This window comes from Siphateles boraxobius, unplaced genomic scaffold (genome assembly GCF_051911475.1).
Source record: "Siphateles boraxobius isolate OS27281-9 unplaced genomic scaffold, OSU_SipBor_1 12, whole genome shotgun sequence".
Taxonomy (NCBI): domain Eukaryota; kingdom Metazoa; phylum Chordata; class Actinopteri; order Cypriniformes; family Leuciscidae; genus Siphateles; species Siphateles boraxobius.
This window is the reverse complement of record NW_027508722.1, coordinates 16,668,241-16,689,369: the sequence shown is the minus strand read 5'-3', so window position 1 is coordinate 16,689,369 and position 21,129 is coordinate 16,668,241. Positions and strand designations below refer to the sequence as shown.

General features: G+C 39.5%; 1 protein-coding gene and 1 long non-coding RNA gene across 2 annotated transcripts in view; one reads left to right on the top strand and one right to left on the bottom strand.

Moving 5' to 3' along the window:
• The window catches only part of ankib1b (ankyrin repeat and IBR domain containing 1b), a 37,131-nt gene that overhangs the window by 3,148 nt on the left and 12,854 nt on the right, over positions 1–21,129 (bottom strand). The window contains exons 6-19 of the mRNA XM_077209321.1: positions 19,085–19,293; positions 9,996–10,084; positions 9,738–9,882; positions 8,609–8,775; positions 7,761–7,849; positions 7,505–7,635; positions 6,342–6,476; positions 6,029–6,115; positions 5,515–5,581; positions 5,156–5,301; positions 4,889–5,067; positions 2,973–3,024; positions 1,177–1,288; positions 46–89 (exon numbers count right to left, since the gene is read on the bottom strand). Coding sequence (XP_077065436.1) covers positions 46–89; positions 1,177–1,288; positions 2,973–3,024; positions 4,889–5,067; positions 5,156–5,301; positions 5,515–5,581; positions 6,029–6,115; positions 6,342–6,476; positions 7,505–7,635; positions 7,761–7,849; positions 8,609–8,775; positions 9,738–9,882; positions 9,996–10,084; positions 19,085–19,293 — 1,652 coding nt within the window. The remainder of the gene's footprint in view (positions 1–45; positions 90–1,176; positions 1,289–2,972; positions 3,025–4,888; positions 5,068–5,155; positions 5,302–5,514; positions 5,582–6,028; positions 6,116–6,341; positions 6,477–7,504; positions 7,636–7,760; positions 7,850–8,608; positions 8,776–9,737; positions 9,883–9,995; positions 10,085–19,084; positions 19,294–21,129) is intronic.
• On the top strand, positions 16,390–16,890 carry LOC143713739 (uncharacterized). Its single transcript, XR_013195272.1, has 3 exons — positions 16,390–16,459; positions 16,599–16,651; positions 16,752–16,890. It is a non-coding gene; the product is annotated as an uncharacterized LOC143713739 (long non-coding RNA).

Here is a 21,129-nt window from a genome sequence, read left to right as displayed (position 1 = left end):
TGACATTCTACCACAGAACCTCTGTTAAAAGGGTTCTCGACTCACCATGGGTAGACCCTGTCTGTGACCACCACCAATTTCTTGCGTGTCTATAAGACAAGACAAATGGAAAATCATTTGTTTAGTTAGTTTGCTAGGGGGATGGTGGAAAAAATGATTGGATTTATGATTTTGTGCAGTGGAGCTCCAGTCTTCATCTGTCTATTCAGAAATACAGAACAAATTTCGGTACCCACTGGAAGGCGGCTGCTTTCAAACGCTCCCGTGTGTCTGTCTAAGGGATGTGAAGAGCGTCAAAGGTTTCCATTTACAACGTGTTTTTGAAGCTTTATCATTCATTGTAGACAATCACAGAGATATCTGTTGAGCGAGTGAACTCCGTGGCCAATCAGAAGTGTTTAAGTCAGAATCCACTCAACACTGCTCAAAACACCACAGTTTTAGTTCACCACACACTTTAAAGTTCTGCACACTTCTGAATCCTTTCATTATTACCAACATTGTGCAGTGTAGACAGATTTTTGATTATAGCAGGAGTTTTCGAATGAGTGCAGATCATAGTGAGCAGGTGCAAAACATAGCCTTGAAGTGATTAACTTCAGTGATTATAAAGGGAGCGCTCTTTGTTCGCTTTCTGCTTATAACCAATATGCAATTTGAAAAAAAAGTTTTGTTTTCCATGATGCTCAGTACACTGCAAAGTTTCTAGATATACAACAGTATTTAAATGCGCGACTGAATCCGAAATTGCAATGATTGGCAGTGATATAACTATAGCAACAGACGGGACAAAACAATCAGATACCATGTCAAAATAGATGTGGATTAAGTATTATGAGTGTAATATTTTGGATGTAAAAATCAACATTTTAAATCAAAGAATGTAACACAAACTTTGGCTATAAACTGCTTAAACAATTTGGATTCAGTCAGATTTAATGTATAGAAAATGTTGTGTCATCATATGCAGAACATCAGGCCTAAAAGATTCATTCCATGAATTTATGCTGCTTCATATATTGCAAAAGAAAGTGATAAATAGATTTACAGTGCATTTTTTCGCTGAGCTTAGTGTGGAAAGAACGGCAAAAAAAATCATGAAACTGTACTTGCAGCTGCTTGAACTTTGGAGACCAAATATGGGCTCCAAAATGAGAACACGTTCACAAAACCTACCTAAAGTGCCATGGCCTGGGTCATCAGGGTCGGGTGTGTTGCTGCGGAGGCTGGCCATGTCTCCTCTCCTGCGTTGCCTGTGTCTGCGTCTGTACTGGAATTCAGCATACTCCTACAACACAAAAACACACACAACCCCATTTCAAAGCTGCTTCATGAGGTGTACCAGCATTCCCAATGGACCCTGTGAATACAAGTCAGACTTTCAGAAGAACCCTACACCTCTCTACAGGAATTCTGTTGTGTGACATCATCAACGTTCAGGGCTCTGGCTTTATCATTTCACAATAACAGATAGAAGTTGAGGAAAGTCAAAAAGCCCTTTAAAGGAATGGTTCAACCAAAAATTGAAATCCTGTTATTAGTACTAACCATGTTCTCCAAGACCTGTGAAGACCATTTTTAATAATGTGCAAAAATTACACAGAGCTATCATATGGCTACAGCAGACTGACAATATAATATAATCATAAGGACTGCTTTTATGATATTTTTATTGTGTTTTGTGTCCTTGAAAGCTTCAATCTCATTCATTGTAACTGCATGGAAAAATGTGACCAGCATTACTAAAAGTTTTTCCTCCTGTATTTTGTGAAATTAATGAGACAAACAAGTTCTGAGGGTGAGTAAATGATACCAGGATTTACATTTTTTGAGAACTAATCCTTTAAGCTCCTCAAATCACGTACATATTCAAACAGTCTGACATCTGTAATGAAATTTACTACAAAACCAACAAGATATGGCATTTCGGGTGTATACATGTTAGTTTAATCTATTTGGGATTTAATCACAGATCATAACTAATCTATACTGCACTTCTTAAAACTTAATTTTCACCATAGTTTGACAAATCTAAACCAAACTGAAGCTGAATGCAATAAGCATGCAACAACGGTAGCAAACTCAAAAAAAGGAAACAAATACATTTGGACAAAACATTCCTGAGAGGTAACGCTCAAGCATCAATAATAAAAAGTTGAATAAAGTGCATCACTATTATTCCTCTTTCTACAAGCCATAAATCCAGAGCAAAATTAAACTGCAAGCCTGCATACATGATTTCAAAAGAAGAGCAGCAACCAGCAATACAGACTGAAGTGGTGACCTGGTTCACCTTGGAATGTCTGCAAAAACGCATTTTTCATGACCTTTCATGACATAGTCAAAGCAAAAAGCAGGAATCTGCCTTTTGAAGTTACAAGACCAAAAGCATTTTTTAGAAGACCATGTCGGGATATATGAAAAGAAAAGAAAAAGATATCGGTTTCCAGATGATGTTAAAACACCATCGGAATTCTTAATCTGGAGTGCACGGCAATCGTCTGAAATATATAAACAGCGGCAATAGAGTATGAACAGAAAAAAAGAAAACATGCAACCAACTAAAAGTTGACAATGACAGAAGTGATGGGGTGTACATGACAGGTGCCATTCCACGGTTCGTTCAGCCGTTCCAGAGATAGGGTCTAATGAGGATTCTGTAATACCTGCGGATGGCTTCCTGTATACTGACAGTGCTCTCTCGGATCAATTCCCCCGAGAAAGGCATGATTCCTCTGGATCTTTAGATTAGAACAAAATAGCGGTACACTGTTTAACTGCACATTACAGTTCTTACACATTCACAACTGCTGCAACAAGACTACATCTTGTTCTATAGGCCGGTATGCACTGGCAAAACCTCAGGCACCCTTCACAAACTAAGTTGGCCACAAATATACATTTAACAAAGACACTCTTACACAAACTATGGCCAAAGTCTCAAAACAAGCAAAGCAAAACAAAACAGTTACCTCGGGAGAGGCGAAACCCAAGTACTCCCAGTCCCATGTTCCACCAGCAAAACTGTAGACGCAAACAAAAAAAGAATGAAGTTCCATGTGATCCTATACATTTTTAGGCTGCAGGTTTAGTTCTGTTACAAAGGAAAAGCAGCTCTTGGGAAATACATTAGTAGTGCTGAAAAACAATACTTAATCAAACTCGACCCTATTCTCTTACATTTCATAGAAATGAGTTTGCTATGTCTCTTAAAAATCTAATTTAAAACACGAAGTAAGTACTTAGAAATGTTTCATATAGTTTTTTTTAAATGTAAAGACTATACATGTGGTATGACCAGCATATATATATATATATATATCTTCATTATTATTTAAAAAAAAAGTATTAAATACAGTGTCAAAGGTTCCCATTTTGCTTTCGTCCTCTATGCTGATAGCATCATATGGCATTCATTTGGTGGACAATTTTTTTTAAATGTGTATAATACATAATCAAAACTGCTTCGCAACTTTTTATCCCACAATGATAATAAAAGAATATAAAAGATTATTATAAATATGCCAAATGGCTTTAGTAATTCCTTTCAATAATTTCATCTTTTAAATTTTTTTTTTAAAATAATATGGTAGAATGCATATATAGGGGTAGAATGTGTCTGTGTCTCTGTCTGTGTCTCTGTCTGTGTCTCTGTCTGTGTCTCTGTCTGTGTCTCTGTCTGTGTCTCTGTCTGTGTCTCTGTCTGTGTCTCTGTCTGTGTCTCTGTCTGTGTCTCTGTCTGTGTCTCTGTCTGTGTCTCTGTCTGTGTCTCTGTCTGTGTCTCTGTCTGTGTCTCTGTCTGTGTCTCTGTCTGTGTCTCTGTCTGTGTCTCTGTCTGTGTCTCTGTCTGTGTCTCTGTCTGTGTCTCTGTCTGTGTCTCTGTCTGTGTCTCTGTCTGTGTCTCTGTCTGTGTCTCTGTCTGTGTCTCTGTCTGTGTCTCTGTCTGTGTCTCTGTCTGTGTCTCTGTCTGTGTCTCTGTCTGTGTCTCTGTCTGTGTCTCTGTCTGTGTCTCTGTCTGTGTCTCTGTCTGTGTCTCTGTCTGTGTCTGTGTCTCTGTGTCTCTGTGTCTCTGTGTCTCTGTGTCTCTGTGTCTCTGTGTCTCTGTGTCTCTGTGTCTCTGTGTCTCTGTGTCTCTGTGTCTCTGTGTCTCTGTGTCTCTGTGTCTGTCTCTGTGTCTCTGTGTCTGTGTCTCTGTCTCTGTGTGTCTGTGTCTCTGTCTCTGTGTGTCTGTGTCTCTGTCTCTGTGTGTCTGTGTCTCTGTCTGTGTCTCTGTGTCTGTGTCTGTGTCTCTGTGTCTGTGTCTGTGTCTGTGTCTCTGTGTCTGTGTCTCTGTGTCTCTGTGTCTCTGTGTCTCTGTGTCTCTGTGTCTCTGTGTCTCTGTGTCTCTGTGTCTCTGTGTCTCTGTGTCTCTGTCTGTGTCTCTGTCTGTGTCTCTGTCTGTGTCTCTGTCTGTGTCTCTGTCTGTGTCTCTGTCTGTGTCTCTGTGTCTGTGTCTCTGTCTGTGTCTCTGTGTCTGTGTCTCTGTGTCTGTGTCTCTGTCTGTGTCTCTGTCTGTGTCTCTGTCTGTGTCTCTGTCTGTGTCTCTGTCTGTGTCTCTGTCTGTGTCTCTGTCTGTGTCTCTGTCTGTGAATAATTTTTTATTCAGAAATTAAACATTACATTTCGGAAAAAAACACATGTATAAATATATTCATTCAGAAAAAAAACTATCAATCATAGAAGATGTGTATTTAAGTAACTGTATGTGTTTTGAGGGTTTTTAAAATAAATTAATAGCAAAATGCAATTAAAAAAATGCAACATGTCATTGACTCATTCTTGGTTGCAAATACAGTTATTATTTAAACTATTTTAAGAAGTCTATCATTGGGGAAGAGGCTCTTATTACCTGCGTCGAGGGGCTTCGGGTGAATCGTTGGGGGCCACACCTCTTGCCACAGATGCCAGAAACTCCTGCCTCTTTTGCTGCACCAGGCAAGCGGCGCGGATTATCTTATGACGAGGAGTGCGGAGGTAAGGCCGATTGACTTTCTGTGCAAGATCTTCAGTCACCATTTCCAAGTCAGTCTAACAAGAAAAATAAGAGTGCTGCGTTGTCACTAACTCAAAACTAGCACGTTAAGAATATCCCAAGACAAGCATCTGTGTTATTAACCTGCATAAGTTCAAATATTTCCTTCTTTGTGCTTTTGGGCTCCAGAAAGAACCCATAAGGGTAAGAGCACTTGAGAATACGACGAGTTTTAAGTAGTTCGTGCACTGCATCTTCAATGAAAGTAGTGTCTGGAGGGCCTCCTTCTCCTGCAACAACACAGTAATGTGAAACAGGAGTTAAAATATAATTTCAACAGTCTACAAGTATTAAACTTAAACTGCTGCTAAATGTAGGTTTACTCTTTACACTGTACTTCCAGTCTGTAAATTATAACAAAGGGAAAGGACACAAGGTTGACCATGCATTGACATGGCTTGGAAATAATTTACTAATTATACAAATGTGGTTTTGCATCTTACTTCCACTCAGAACTTTGCTCAGTTGTTCCATCTTGTCTTTGGCAGTCTTAAGCAGGCGTTCTTCAAGCTGTAGGACAGGGTAATACAGATTAATACATATACACTATTTTAAAATCATGTCAGATCTAATGTCAGTCCACAGACTGCCAAAACTCCGCTCATTGGCCGCATATTCTACAAAACTGGAAAATAACTTTCACGATCTGGCAAGCTCTAATTTGACTGGCTGTCTTTATGCAATATCTCTGAGTAAGGACACACAGGGTCTTTAACCAGTCACCAAGAAAAAGTCATGATTAATGCACAGTGCACTGGGTTGATAAACAGTTTCACAACAGTTTATTATTAAGGAAAAATATTTTTCTGCTAAGCAGCATGTAAAAACAAAAACGGTCAGACGGTCTTTTCCAGTCAAGGCAGTACTTTGCCAGACTAAGCTGCATTGTGAACCAGACATATTTGTGTTTAGTCAAAGATTGTAAATAAAATCAAGCTTATCTTTGTAGACTTTTACCTGGTAGCTGTGCTCGTGGTTCTTATAGCGTGTGTAATAGTGCATGAAGCGATCCAACTCCTGGAAGTTGGTGTGTTTCTTCTCTGCCTGCAAATAATAATATAACAATATTTAAGAGTGTGTAAAAGTGCAGGCATACTCATTAGTGAGATCGGTATTAAATTTCAGTATCAGTATTATTTCTTCAGTATTAAAAGCTCTATTATTAATCTAATAATGTTTAAAAAAATCTATAAATGCCCTTTACATCTGTGTGGTGCTTGTAATGTACAGAACTAATTTAAAAAGCATGAGCACCATGAGTAATGTGTACCTCAACAGTCATCTCTTTAGACTGCTCCTCCACCTGCTGAATGACTTCATAGCGTGTGCAACGGTAGTATCCTCCTGTAGAGGAACTGTGTTTTTTCCATTCTTCCAGACAGATCCAGCAGAAATCATACTTGCACTGTACAGACACACAAACATTCTTTATTAATAACACCTATGCTAAAACAAACCATTAGTTTCATTATGTCACTACTCACAAGCAAATGCATTTATCAGTCTAGCAGGAGGCACACTGGAAGTTGTGGGATTCTGACAGCAGGGATTATGTGTGTTGCTAGGAGACTATCTCTCTCACTTTTTATTTTTGGAGTGCTAGTATTTGCAAAGTCTCTGTTTAGTAACCTTGTTGCAGGATGATCAAGATTGAATTTACAGTAAAGCATTACATCCTAAGGCACATATACGCATTTCTTGTTCTTTAATCAAAGAAATGTATCAAGATTCTTTCTCTCTTTTATTCTTAAAATGATTCAACATCAACCTGCTGTTGCAGAGGCAGCACTTTTAGAAACAAATCTTAATCTTTACAACAACATTCAATTATGATATAAAATGAAAGACCGTAATGATAAGCAGCAAAGCTTACATTCAGCGCTTTCAAATAATCCTTCCAATCAGGTTTTCATCCAAAGTTCCACTTTTTTGGTCTTCTTGATATACACTTTTCTTGGCTCACAGCCATGTCTGCACAATTCCCTCCTGGTTTACTTCCTACTGGAAGATAATATTTCATCTCTACTGCGAAAAATAACCCCCCAGTCAAGGTGTCCCCCAAGGTTCTGTTCTTGGCCCTCTCCTTTCCATAATCTATAAACGTTCTATTTGTCAAATCCCAAGCCATCATGGTCTTAGTTATAACTGCTTTGCTGATGAGTTTTTTTTTTTAACCACCTGTTCTGATTCACACCCTCCCACTCATTTTGGTTAGCGGCTCAGGGAATATTTTTTTAAAGCAGAATTAAAACTAAGTGGGCCATATTGATTTTGACAATCCCTTTTAAAATTCCTTAGTATCACGTTTGACCCTTTGTTCACTTCAACTCTCTTTTCAAGCCTGCATTCTACACCTATGAAAAACTCCATGTCTCCGCCCCATACTTAACCTGGTATATAAATAAATCCTATTATTGTTATTACGCAAATAACCTTGGCACATTGCATGTGGTTACAGCCTTCATTCTTCTGAATGGGAGATTTGCAGTTGGCACAAGATTTGGAGTTGGTGAGTAACCACAGGCAGTTGGCAGCATCTTCATACGCCTCACTTACACCTGCCACTGAAATGGAAAAGGACAGAAATAAAGATGCTGCAGGTCCAAAACCATTTTTGGACAGGTAGGAACAGCACTTCAGAAAATGTATCTAGGTGGTTACTGCAAAGTATACAGGAAAACATGATTACATTCTTCTGGTTTCATATCAGAGACTTTCTGAAGCCACATCTTCCAAGTTTGGCAGTCACATGGTTCATGGGCCTCTCCTTGGCACTCCCTGTGAAGAGAAACACCAGCATGATGTCTGGCCCAAGTATGAGGGAAAATACATTTCTAGAGAATATCATATTTCTGTTCTATGCATTTGAGTTGTTAGAGGAAAGGCTTTGTAGGGATAAATCGGTGTCAATCATGAGCAAAAGATTAATCTATGCTAACATATTAACATGGTGTAACGTAACAGTTTTTGATCTTTACCCTCCAATTTCAGGAGACTGATATGTTCTAGTTTAACATTTAGAACTCTTTTTTCCTGCCATCCACAAACCACTCAGAACAGAACTGTGACCCACAAGTTGAGAACCACAGCTATTAAACAACATTTAATAGCAGACTGTTGACCGCAAATGCCTTTAAATGACAGCTTCAGTCTAGGCAATGCTCTTCCATATTAGATTCAATCCATATTCACTCAGACAGATGAAATGTTTGTGTATGAGAAAGGGAGGAGGGTGTTTTGACTCAAATATAATGCTCAGATCTGGCATGGGCAGTGATAAGATACGAGCCCACTGTGTGGATGTGTGTATGTGTCTATGTGTTTGTGTGTTGGGGACATAAGGACCAGAGCTGTGGGGAAGAGAAACACAGCCAGCTGCATCGCAGAGATCACTGCGAGCAGAACATACATACAAACACGCATTCTTGAATATGAGCCCAATAAATCATGTTCTAGTGAACTGCAGTTGCTCAGAATCATAAATTCTTTCTTCTGGATCTATGGCTTAAGAGATTTGTATCAGTGACTGGCACTGACCAGCAGAAGAGATGGCCTTTTCCACAGTCCACCGCAGGGGCCTGGAGGCGAGGAAAACTGAGCGGGTCAGAGGTGCAGCCACCTGGTCCCTGCCCGGCCAATCGCACCGCTCTATCACAGCCAGCCCGCGGGCACCACCGGATGGCAGGATTATTCTCAACAAATGCCTGATGGAGAAGAAGAAAAAGAAGTAAAAAGTAGGAGCAAGGAAGAACAGAGGAGAGAGCAAGTAAAGGAGTCATTTGCAACATAAAACATTAATTTAGTATTACGAGGCTCTCTGCAATTCTCTGATTCCGATTGGTCAAATGCAGCATTGAGCAGTCAAATATTTTTGTATAATGAGTAAAAATATATAAATATATGTTAAATTATGAGATGCAAAGATATAAATTAAATCTATAAAATGTTACATTGCAAATATCCAAGCTAAACAGCTGCAGGTTAATATAAATTTAAATTTGTAGAAGGCGAGTTCAAGTCCCGGCTCGTGGTCCTTTCCCGATCCCCCCAGAGCTTATTTTAGTCATGTGAAGTTTTGCGAATTTGCCTTAAACTTCTGTTATTTGAACAGAACTTAACAAAAATATATTTTCCTCTAAGGTTCAACTAATTTGCTGAGTCTTGTTATGATGCAGGGATGCAAGTTAATTTTTACCCACAGCTCCAGAAGTCCGTCAGTACACTCTGACCCTGAAAATGGCTGCAAGAGGGTAGACACCCCTGTGGAAGAGTCAACATCACCATGGCAACATAATGAAAGGCTTGGGACTCCCCATAGAGAGAAGTGTCATTCTCAGACATTTTCAGATGAGAGCTGCCATTGTTACAGTTACTTCAATCCTCTCAGCTCCCATTTCAATGTTACACAGTTCCAAACTGACTTCACAATAACATTAAACCGTAAAACTCCACTGAGAACTGATCTGCGTGACTGGAAAACCACCTATGAAGGCAGAATCACAGGGTTTAAATCAAAACTGAAAATCTTATATCAAAAACCGAATGCTGACTGACTGCTGTTTTTCTTAAATTTATCCTCATGTTTAACTCACGATTTCACAAAAATAATACAATGACATCTATCCACATAATTCAGACTAATGTGTATCTGATCATGTAATTATACCTTGATGTCAAACTGCAGGTAACGTTTGTCCATCTCTCTGGACACGATACTCTCAATGACCTCAACAGGAACCAGCTGAAAGCAGTCATAGGCTGGGCAGAAGATATTATGGGCCTCCCCCTCCTGGATCTTCAGATTCAGAAAACTGCCAAGGACAACGTACATATGACTGTTACATGATATTATAGCAGTAGTGAGAACTGACGGTGACAGTAATGTGACTAAAATGTGAAAGGCTCTAATAAGGAAAACGCTCACCTTTCCCAGCATGCTCTGCAGAACTCGTGACCACATGGGATATCAACAGGCTCCTCAAACATGGAGGCTGCACACATACAAATACCGCACTGATGGCGGAGAACAAAACAACCTTAGTAAGAGCATATCTAATGTATACCTAGACATAAAATACATTATACACAGATGAAGCAGTACAAAATGGATGAGAATAATAAACGTTTGATAAAATCACATTTAGCTGACTCATCTCATGACAAACTGCACTATTCAAGAAATTTTGCCAAAATCATGCCTATTCAATGAATATAAAGTTAATTTCTGGTGTAGGCTTTCACTGGCTTTGTGAAAGTGGTCATAATGCACCGAAAGGAACCCGTTCTTAGACTACAATGTCTTCTTTATTGATATAATGAAAGAACTGATTGTTACAACATTCTGATCGCTCATGAACTAAGCTCACTTCACAAAGCATTTAAAGGTCTCCTGAAAATATATAGATAATCCTAGGTGTTATGCAGATAAGTGAGTGTAAGAAAAGCTTACTTTTTAACTAATTTGTCATTTTAAGGCTAGTACACACCGAATCCAGGTAAAAGATCGAAAAGAGCGACGAAAGCCGACGGTTGTGACAGCTCACGTCAGCTGTGTCTGGGCAAAAAAGTTTTGCTTGAACACACCTCAAAAACTACACGTCCAACTAGCATGTAACGTACATTCAAAAAGGGAACATGAACTAGAAATGTGAATATACAAACTGTTAATCATGCTGATCATTTTGTCTTCACTTATATTAACTGGGCTACATTGGCCATGCCGCTATCAAAATATTTGCATATTGGAATATAAAGATGTAGATAAATCTAGAAGCACCTTTATGGTCTGCCCACTTTTCTTCAGCGTTTGCTTGCTTTGTGCTTTTCGTTTTTCTTGTCGTGCACTGGTTTACAAAGCTAACCAATTAACCAACATGCTCAACCGGCCAGAATAAAGCCAACGGAAGTCCGACAAAAGCCGAAGTGTGGAACACACTGCAAAAACTAGCCCTTGTTTTGTCCCAGCCCTTAGATAACACTCCAAAAGCAGCTTACTGTGCTTTCATACTTAACTGATGTCTGCCATTCGGCTATCAGAAGCACAGGAAAAGCAGGATCAACCCAACACTTTATACCCAAGGCACTTTATTTTCACTTTTCAAATATTTTCTTATTTTTTATTTAAAATAAATGCCTCTCTGAGCTGCTATTCAATGGGAAAAGGGAGAAGAATGAGTTCAGAAAACGATCTTGGGTCAGTCGTGTTGAAAGTTAACGCTGTAACGGTGGTGGCAGCCCTAACATAAATAAAATAAAAAAACTTCGGGCGCCAGACAGGATAAAAACCTGTCAAAATTTAAATCAACCCAGGATAGCCAAAAAATAACCACCTGTTACACCACAAAATTATAGTAATAATCCCAGAAAAATTCAGTGTTCACAAGGGATATTTATTCGTAAATTATATAGTGTTCATAATAATAATAATAACACAAAAAAGAGAAATGGAAATAAATAAAAAATAAAATAAAAAAAACTTCAACTCTAGTGGTAGCAGATCTCCGTTTCCGACATCTGTGCCGAAAACCTCCGCGCCACGCACATCTTCGACACATGGATAGTCGGATAAACATTGGCTTATCCTTAGAACAGCTCAAGATCAGTTTGTCTGGAAATGCACCGAATTCCACGACGCACCAGACTTCAAACACCAGAAGCAACAGATTGACAAGCGGCCGTCTTTCCCCGCTAATCCATCACGATCCCGAACTGGCAACTTCTCAACACACACACAAACGGATGACGCGTCTTTTCAGGTACAACACACAAGTTATATTCAACTTCCTTCTGTAATTAACGTTAATTGAAATACTCCACCCATTCATGCAAAAAGGAAAGCGAAAGTAAAACAAACAATGTTGTGACTCATGGCACAGATTTTCTTCACTGTCACACTCTCCTCCCCTAGAAGAAAACAACCCATGGTTGTTTAGAAGAGAGAAAACAAAAATTAAAATCCTAGAAAATCTTCGTTATCCGAGGCTTCTTGAAATATATCCAGGAGTTTTTCCTTTTGCTGCAACTCAAATTCCGCAGCCGTTGGATAACACATTTTTAAATTGCAAACATGAGCTGAACGCACATCTTCTCCTGTGTCTTCAAGGGCTATTTGGTAGTTCAAAGGACCCAGCTACTTGAGAATACGGTACGGACCAATTCCATTTTTGGGCTAGTTTTGCACTATATTTACGCTGTGCATTAAGACTGTGGAAAGTTTCGTAACCATACTCGATCCTTGCTTTTGAATATTACATCTCTCCTATTTTTATTATAGTTTCTCAGTTGTCTCATTTTGGCTTTCTTGCTGTTTTCTTTGGCTTGAGTTTGCAGATGATGAAGATGATGAACCACATCATAGGAGGCAGCGTCTGGAGTTAGATTAGGCCCACAGAGTATTTTGTCCATTGGGCTTTGGAGTTTCCTACCAAGCTGGAGTTCTGCTGGGGTTAGTCCCGTGGTCTCTTGAACGGCTGAATTAAGGGTGAATCTGAATGCTGGTAAGAATTGGTCCCATTTCTGATGGTTGTCATCCACATAGGCTGCCATCATGCTCTTGAGAGTTCGATTCACTCTTTCTGTCATGTTGGTTTGTGGGTGATAAGCTGTAGTTAATTTGGGAGTAATACTCCAGTTCTCACATAACTCTCTGAAAACAGATGAAACAAACTGAGCGCCTCTGTCTGAGAGAATGAAGTCTGGTACACCCCACCGTGTCAGGATGTCTTTTCTGAAGATGGAGGCAATATTCTGGGCTGTGGCACTACGAATGGGGAACAACTCAACCCTTCTCGAATAATAATCAAAAATGACCAGCAGGTATTCATTTTGGTTTGTGCTACGTGGTAACGGACCCATGATGTCAACTCCCAGCATTTGGTTTTGGCCGCTGGTAGTGATTTGCTGTAGCTTTCCAGCAGGTTTTTGGTTATCACTTTTTAGAGTTTGACATTTAACACAGGTTCTCACATGTTGTTTCACAGCTGACCACATGCCAGGCCAAAATGCTACTTCCTAAAGTCGCTTATAGGTCTTGTAGATTCCGCCATGGCCACTCATGGGAGTGGAGTGATAGTGCTGGAGAAGGGTGGACCTAAGACTGCTGAGAATGTAGATTCTATAATGCAGTTGGTTATTTGCCAGTTATGTTTTATGATATAATTTGTCATCAATAATTTTCTTACTGGTCAATCAGACTGGCACAATTATCTGCAACTGCTTGCAATAATTTTGAAACTTCAGGGTCTTTGTGCTGTTCTTCCCATAGGACAACATCTGACACAGGCAGTGCTGGGTCTTTTCCACTGGAGTACAAGTTACATCTTGAGGTAACAGAAGACCTGGATAGAGCATCCGGAGCTACATTTAGCTTCCCTTTTCTGTACTCAATAACAAAATCGAATTTATGCAATCGCAGGACCCAACGGATGAGGTGGCTGGTGGTTTTAGTGGAGCTCATGACCCATTGCAACGCAGAATGGTCGGTGACAACTGTGAAAAGCTTGTGCTCCAAGTAATGTTGCCACTTTTCCAGGGCCCAGATGACTGCAAGACATTCTTTCTCTGTTGCAGTATAATTAAGTTCGGCCCCAGTTAAGGTTCGGCTTGCATAGGCGATAACCTCCTCTCTGCCAGCATCCTTCCGTTGTGCTAATATGGCACCCAGACCGGTGTCACTGGCATCAGATGGCAAAGAATGGGTGGTGAAATGAGGCAAGACTTTAGTTGGTCAAAAGCTTGTTGACACTGAATTGTCCATTGATAACTATGTCCCTTCTTTTTCAGTGCGTTGAGGGGTTCAGTAATCTTAGAAAAATTCGGAACAAACCGATGATACCACCCTGCTAAACCGAGGAAACGCTGAACTTCCTTCAAGTTCGCAGGCACAGGGTAGGCATGAATGGCTTGAGTCTTACATGGGTCTGCTGAAATGCCTTTGACACTTACAACATGTCATTGGAAGGTGATTTCTTGAAGACAAAATTGACTTTTCTTAAAGTTAATGGTGAGACCAGCAGTTTCTAGTCTATGGAGGACAGTCTGGAGGTCGTGGAAATGCTGAGTTATTGAAGGTGAGTACACAATGATATCATCGATGTACACAAAGCATATTTTTCTCCTTAGTTCTCCCAGAACAGTCTCTATGAGCCTCTGAAAGGTTGCGGGAGCATTTTTGAGCCCAAACGGCATAACATTAAATTGCAAGAGACCTGCAGGAGTGATGAAGGCTGTCTTGGTTTTGCTTTCGGGGTCCATGGTCACCTGCCAATATCCACTGTTGAGATCAATAGTAGAAAAGATGGCTGCCCCAGAGAGTGATTCCAATATTTCTGTGATATTGGGAAGAGGGTAAGCATCACTTTCGGTTACAGAATTAACCTTTCTGTAATCCACACAGAATCTCAATTTGCCGTCTTTTTTAGGTACTAAGACCACCGGTGATGCCCAACCAGAGTGGGAGGGTTCAACTATTCCTTGCCTCAACATTTCCTCAAGTTGCTCATCCACTGCAAGTTGCTTAATGGGAGACAAACAGTATGGTCGTTGTTTGATGGGTACTTGGCTGGTGGCATAGATGCGGTGTTGGAGAACCTCAGTACGTCCAGTACTGAGAGTGCATACCTGAGGGCGGCCTTCCAGGATTTGGAGTAACTGTAGCTTACCTTCCAAGGGTAAATGAGCAGCGTCCACAGCTTTTTTTATCAATGCCTTTTCATTAATACTGTCAAAGTGTTGAATTTGCAATGGTGATGATAGAGGGGGAACAGAAGTTAACAAGGAAAGGTTTTGAGTGGCTTTCTTAAGTTGACTCCTCTCTTTTTGGGGACTTACATTTGGCACACTTGGATTTCCTGGTTGAAAGGGGTACTCTTTTGAAGTATCAAGCTTGAAGGAGTATTTCTGATCAATGACATTGAGTTGCAGGCCACTGAACAAAATAAAGTCCAACCCCAAAACTACAGCATAGGCTAGGGCTTGGGATGAAAGTACAGCAGTAAGTAAGGTAAATGCTTGGTCGTGTAAATGAATTGTGGTGTTCAGCCATCCTAATGGAGTCTCTGCTTTTCTATTTGCCAGATAAAGGGGACCACGAGACCACGGTTGGAGCTGGTCTGGTGAGGTAAGCTGCCTCATAAGATTCTCATTGATGAGTGTGTAGCTTGCACCAGTGTCCACAATGGCCTTACCTGACCAGGCATCGATACACAGGGGAACAACTAGTTGTTGAGGTACCGCTACACGTTCATTAGAGCTTGGAGATAAGGATGAGGTTTTTTTGGTTGCTGACTGTGACTTATGCATTCTAGTTACAGCAACAGAGTTGTTGGAAGGGTGACCACCTAACTTGGGGTGATAAGGATGTTTGCCGCTGGTCGAATACTGTGGACCCGATGTCTGAGGTGACTATGGAGAGGTATAGTGTGGACATTTTCCTGGTGGATGCTGTCTTCTACATCTCCAACACTGAACTGGGATTTTCTCAGCAGGTTGGTTTGAGGAGGTTCTTTGTGATGTGGATAGTTGTTTAGGGCCCATTCAACCACAATCATAACAAAGCTGTTGTTCATAATCTTTTTCCAGTTGATGTCCTAATTTTACCAGCTCTTCCACAGTATTCACCCGGCTACGCAATTGGCTGGCAAGGTATGGCTTGATATTCTTGAGTATCATCTTCACAATCTCACCCTCTGTAAACCTGCCTTCCATCTTTTAAAAAGACCTCTGTAAGAAAACGCAAAGTCTCTAATAGATTCTGTGTCTCTTTGAATTCTAGTACGGACATGTTCAGCCAGTTCGTCCTCATAATCCTCAGAAAGGAAAGCAGATAAAAATGCAGCCTCAAACTCATTCCAAGTGGTTATGGTGGACAGTCTGACTTCCCACCAGTCACGTGCTGTTCCGTATAGGACAGTACGGAAGGTAGCCAGGATGTCTGCATCTGTCAGGGGATGTAGAGCCAAAAAATCCTGACATTTGGTTAAGTAAAGTAGGGGGTCTGCATCGTCTGAAGACCTTCCAAATGTGGGGAAAGTTAATTTTATATGGTCACTTTTAAACACAGATGTTAAAAGAGGGGTTGAAGAAGTTGAAGGAGTCACTGGAGCAGAATCGGATGGCAGGGATGAAGTACTGATGGTCCTGGGATCTGGTGGTTTCAATACACTTAACTTTTGTTGATCCGCACTTTCTTTGTCACTTTGAAATCCTTTCTCCACTTCACTTTTCAATTCTTTGAAACTGGTGAGACATTGATCAGTTTGTGTAATACTTTGTTGGAGTTTTAAAGTTATCTTATCATGGCTTGTTTGGAATACATTTTGAACAGCTTTGATGTCCTGCTGAACCTCTGACTGGAGCTGATTAACCATGAAACGCAGCTCACACACCAAGGTAGATTCAACCATTTGGAGTTCTCCGGTGATCATTAACTTCATTGCTTTAGTCAGCTTGTCTGCTTCAGACTCCTCTTGTTGCTTCGTAGTAGTAAACAGGGTGAAAACTTGACTTTTGTTATCCTCCACTTTTGCAGCAAGATCAGCAATCTGACTCTTGTGATGAGAAGAAGTTTCTTTCACTTCCCGGGTAAGTTCCTTCACTTTCTCTTCTTGTCTTGCCATTAAGTCAAACAAGGCATCCCAGTTTCCTTGTACCCGAGCAGTGACTTGCTGTGTTTCCCTTCCAGGAGTTGGTAAAATGCTGGGCAGGTCATGCTGTGCCATTGACAAAGGAGTTCCACCTTCAGATGAAGTACAAAGTTGCATGTTATCCACTTGTGGTGCCCAGGTGAGGGTTTGCACTGGAGTGCTGCCAGCCAGAGCAGGAAAAGACATGTGCACATGGGTTCCAGGATGAACAGGGCTGAGCGGAATAGGGTTATGGTAGAAGACAGGAGCACATGGAGGTGGTACCAGAGGCATTCGAGGTCGCAGTGCAGGCGGCCATACTGGAGTTGAGATGTCTGGTGGAGGCTCAATTTCCACGAAAGTAGATTGGGGAGGAGAGGTATTTGCCATGATTGCTGTGATTGTTTGCGTGTAAGAATGTTGGGTGCAAAATATATATATAAGTAAATGAGATGTGTGTCAGTGTGTTTGTCCCCCAAAGATTTTTACAAAACACAACATTTTCACAAATGTTCAATCAATATCTTCACACACAAAACAATAAGCATTCAAAGTAGGTCACCTTCAATTACTGTGACACCTTAGAGATAACACTCTAATTATTCAAAAAGCGTTCACAGTTTACAAAAAAAACCTCAGGTTTTGTTTTTGTTTTTACAAGCAAACAACTTTACAAGGTTAATTCAGACAATTTCATTGTTTCACCAAATTTCCATCAAAAATAAAATCTACAGTCACAAGGTTTCAGAGTTTGTTTGTTTTTTTTTTTCACTTCAATTGTTCAACAATTCACAAGCATTTTCAAAACGGTCAAATCAAAATGTCAAAAGTTCAATTTCACTAGTTTCAAGTGTTCAAATCTGAGGTTTCATATTCAAGTGTTCAATTCAAGTGTTCAGTTCAAGTCCCTGTTCGGGCGCCACTCTGTAACGGTGGTGGTCTTGTCTTGCCATTAAGTCAAACAAGGCATCCCAGTTTCCTTGTACCAATAAAAAACAAAAATAAAAAAAAAAAACTGGGCCCAAGACAGGATAAAAACCTTTCAAAATTTAAATTACACCACAAAATTATAGTAATAATCCCAGAAAAATTCAGTGTTCACAAGGGATATTTATTCGTAAATGATACACTGTTCATAATAATAACACAAAAAAGAGAAATGGAAATAAATAAACAAAAAAAATTTTTTTTGGGTACAACGGGTACCCAAAAAACGGGTACAAAAGAAAAGGGAGTTGTACTGTACCCGTCTTTTCAGGTACAACAACACACAAGTTATATTCAACTTCCTTCCGTAATTAACGTTTATTGAAATACTCCACCCTTTCACGCAAAAAGGAAAGCGAAAGTAAAGCAAACAATGTTGTGACTCGTGGCACAGATTTTCTTCACTGTAACAACGCAGCCTGCCTTACTCTTCATGCCACAGATCCGGTTACCAGAGGGATTTATTTTGTAATTTTGTCTGGCTAAATCAGACAATGGTGAGGTGTAAAAAGACACTCGAATATTTTATAATGAGAGCAGTGTTGGGGAAAGATCGTTTTAAAAGTAGTGGATTACAATATTGCATTACTTAGCTAGTTACTTATTATGGAAAGTAATGTGTTATGTTACTTTTATGTTACTTTTTCTCTTCTGCACTGGTCTTGCTTAATAACAAAAAAAAACAGATCTATTTTTGGCAAATGTAAAGGCTATTTCACACCAAAAGAGAGATGAATAAACCTCCGTCTATAAAATACAAATTCACACCTGTAAAGCCTGTAAAAAATACTCGGATGACCGAAAGTGTACACTTTACTATCCCATGAGACCACAAGATTGGATTTGTGAATGGCAGTGAAGTGACGCAACTGATGCTGGTAGGTCTTATGATGACAATATGCCAAATGTAGTACGTCCGGATTTTAAGTACCTATTTGCAAAGTTATTCAAAATAAGTATGAACTCAGAGTATGCGATTTCAGATTATTAGTATAATTAAATTGGGTCACCGAAGGTCAGCAGCAAAGACAATGGTTAATAAAGTGAGATTAAATACATAAAGTACATTGGTGTCTTTTAACATATTTAATTATTGCAGGTCTGTGTAATATTTTGAGTTTGCATTTCACTGTTTTTATTCATATTAAGGAATACTGAATATGTTTTTTTTAAAGGTAACAATGGTACCAGTTCATTGATTCAGTTTATGGGATTTGAACCTACAAACTTTAGTAGCCCCAATCTAACCCCATTGCTACACCACTAAATTTATCACTTAATCATTTCAATTTTATTACACAAACTGCAAAAAAAATTAAAACAAACTATTGCATATCTCCACAGAAGAGGCTGTATAATTAACTATTATACTATTACTAATAGAGAACCAAATCTGATCCCTCACCAGGGAGCGATCGTCATCAGCAGGGGTGAGGCTGATCTCGTCCGGAGAGGTGATGGATGAGCGGGTGGTGCGAGGCGTACGGGGTGAAGGCAGGGTGTCCCAGGTGTTGTAGCCTCTAGGCGGGGGAGTGGGCATCTGTACACCTGAGCGCTGGCAGCAGTCTTCAGCATTAGACATCCAAGCTTCCAGGAGCTTCTCCCTGTCCCAGTCTAAATTTCAAAGGGATACTTGGGTCAGTGTGCTTGGCAAAAAAACAACAATTGGAAGAGTCACACCAATTCTAACAATATACATCCTTTCACATTTCAAATGTTTTGAATTAGCTGGAATTTACAAATAATTAAACCGTTTCAACAAGGCTGTTCCTGGGGGGGGCAGATGTTCAGTAGGTTGTTTTCCACTGGATATGAGAAGACTTGATTGTCATCCAATTAAACCTGTCAGTCATGGTTGGTATACTCCCACATGCGAGGAACAAAAAGGAGGTGAAGCATGCTACTAGCTAGTTAATCTTATTAAAGAAGACTACAACGAAAAATGTTAATTCACCATTTTTTTCCATGACCAAAACGAGACAACACCACCATCATTAAACACTAACTGCGACTATACCAACATGTGTCAATGAAAGACAAGACAAAAACGTAGTTTTAAAAAAATAAAAGCAACCAAAATATTTCTATATTTTCTTTTTTTTAAAAGAGCAGAAACAAATATTAAAGACTGTTTTTAACAAGCCTACATGAGCTCTAATGCTTGGGGTTTCCAGATGTTAGCAAACTAGAGCTTTTGTCTTAAAAGAATACATTTTCTGCCCCGTGTTTTACGTAATCTTCGCAACCTGGCACCCATGAGCATGTGTTCCCTCAGGGCTCCAAAAAAGCATTATATATTCTGCTCAAAAAAACTAAAAAAACTGGCCACTGCTGTGACTAAACCTGCGATCAAACCTTCTTAGTGATGAATTGTAATAAATCCAAACATGGATCTCGAACATATTGTTTGCAATTTTGGTTGTGGAATAAAGCTGCTTACGGAATCTCTGCATGACAACAATTCATTTTTGCTGTTGTTTTAACCGAAAAACATGACCGTAATTTGGGATTACGTAATTTGGGATTACTATTAACGTAATTTGGGATTACTATTAGGAAATTCACTGTTTTAGCTTTTTGAGAGAAGTTTCACCAGTTTTCATAATTTAGTGTTAATTTATATGATAATATTATAAACCAGGAAACTTGGTGAGTATAAGTAAAATATATCAAGTTTATGAGTTGACGTTGTCTTGATTTGTGTTTGTAAGTGAAAGTGCAATAATTCTGATTGACATGAAAAATGAAATCATCAGAAATCAATTTGGAGCAAACTAGTTGTTATCAGTTTAACTGATAACAGCATGACTAAAGTTTTCATTGACTAAAACTAGACTAAAATACCCAGACTTTTAGGCCTGGTTTCACAGATAGGGCTTAGATTAAGCCAGGATTAGATCTTAGTTCAAATAGGACATTTAAGTAGCTTTTTTAAACGTGCCTTACAAAATGTGCATCGTGAGACAAAACAATGGCACTGACATATTTTAAGATATGTCAGTGCAAGTTGCTTTCAGTTAAAACACCTCAAACATGCATTTTTGTCTGGGACTAGGTTTAAACCTTGTCTGTGAAACCAGGGGATAGTCATCTAAAACTTTTGATTAAACAAAAAACAAATAAAAATGGCATTTGACACAGGACTAAGAATAAGACAATTAAAAGCTATTAAAATGCATGTCAAGACATTCAATCCATAATAAGTGCAAAAAGACATTGAATTCTTAAAAAAAAAAAAATGGAGTTTTAAACTAGCTCCAAGTTCCAGTTTTCTGCTCACATAAAGGTTCCTCTTGTTCAAGGCTACAGAATGGGACAGTGGTGACATAAAAAAAGGACATATACTTTGATATCTTTGAGTAAACTTATCGGTCAGCATCAATGAGTAAACTTATCGGTCAGCATCAATGAAGAGCACTAGGGTAAGAATAGATAAGAAATGCCACTTCT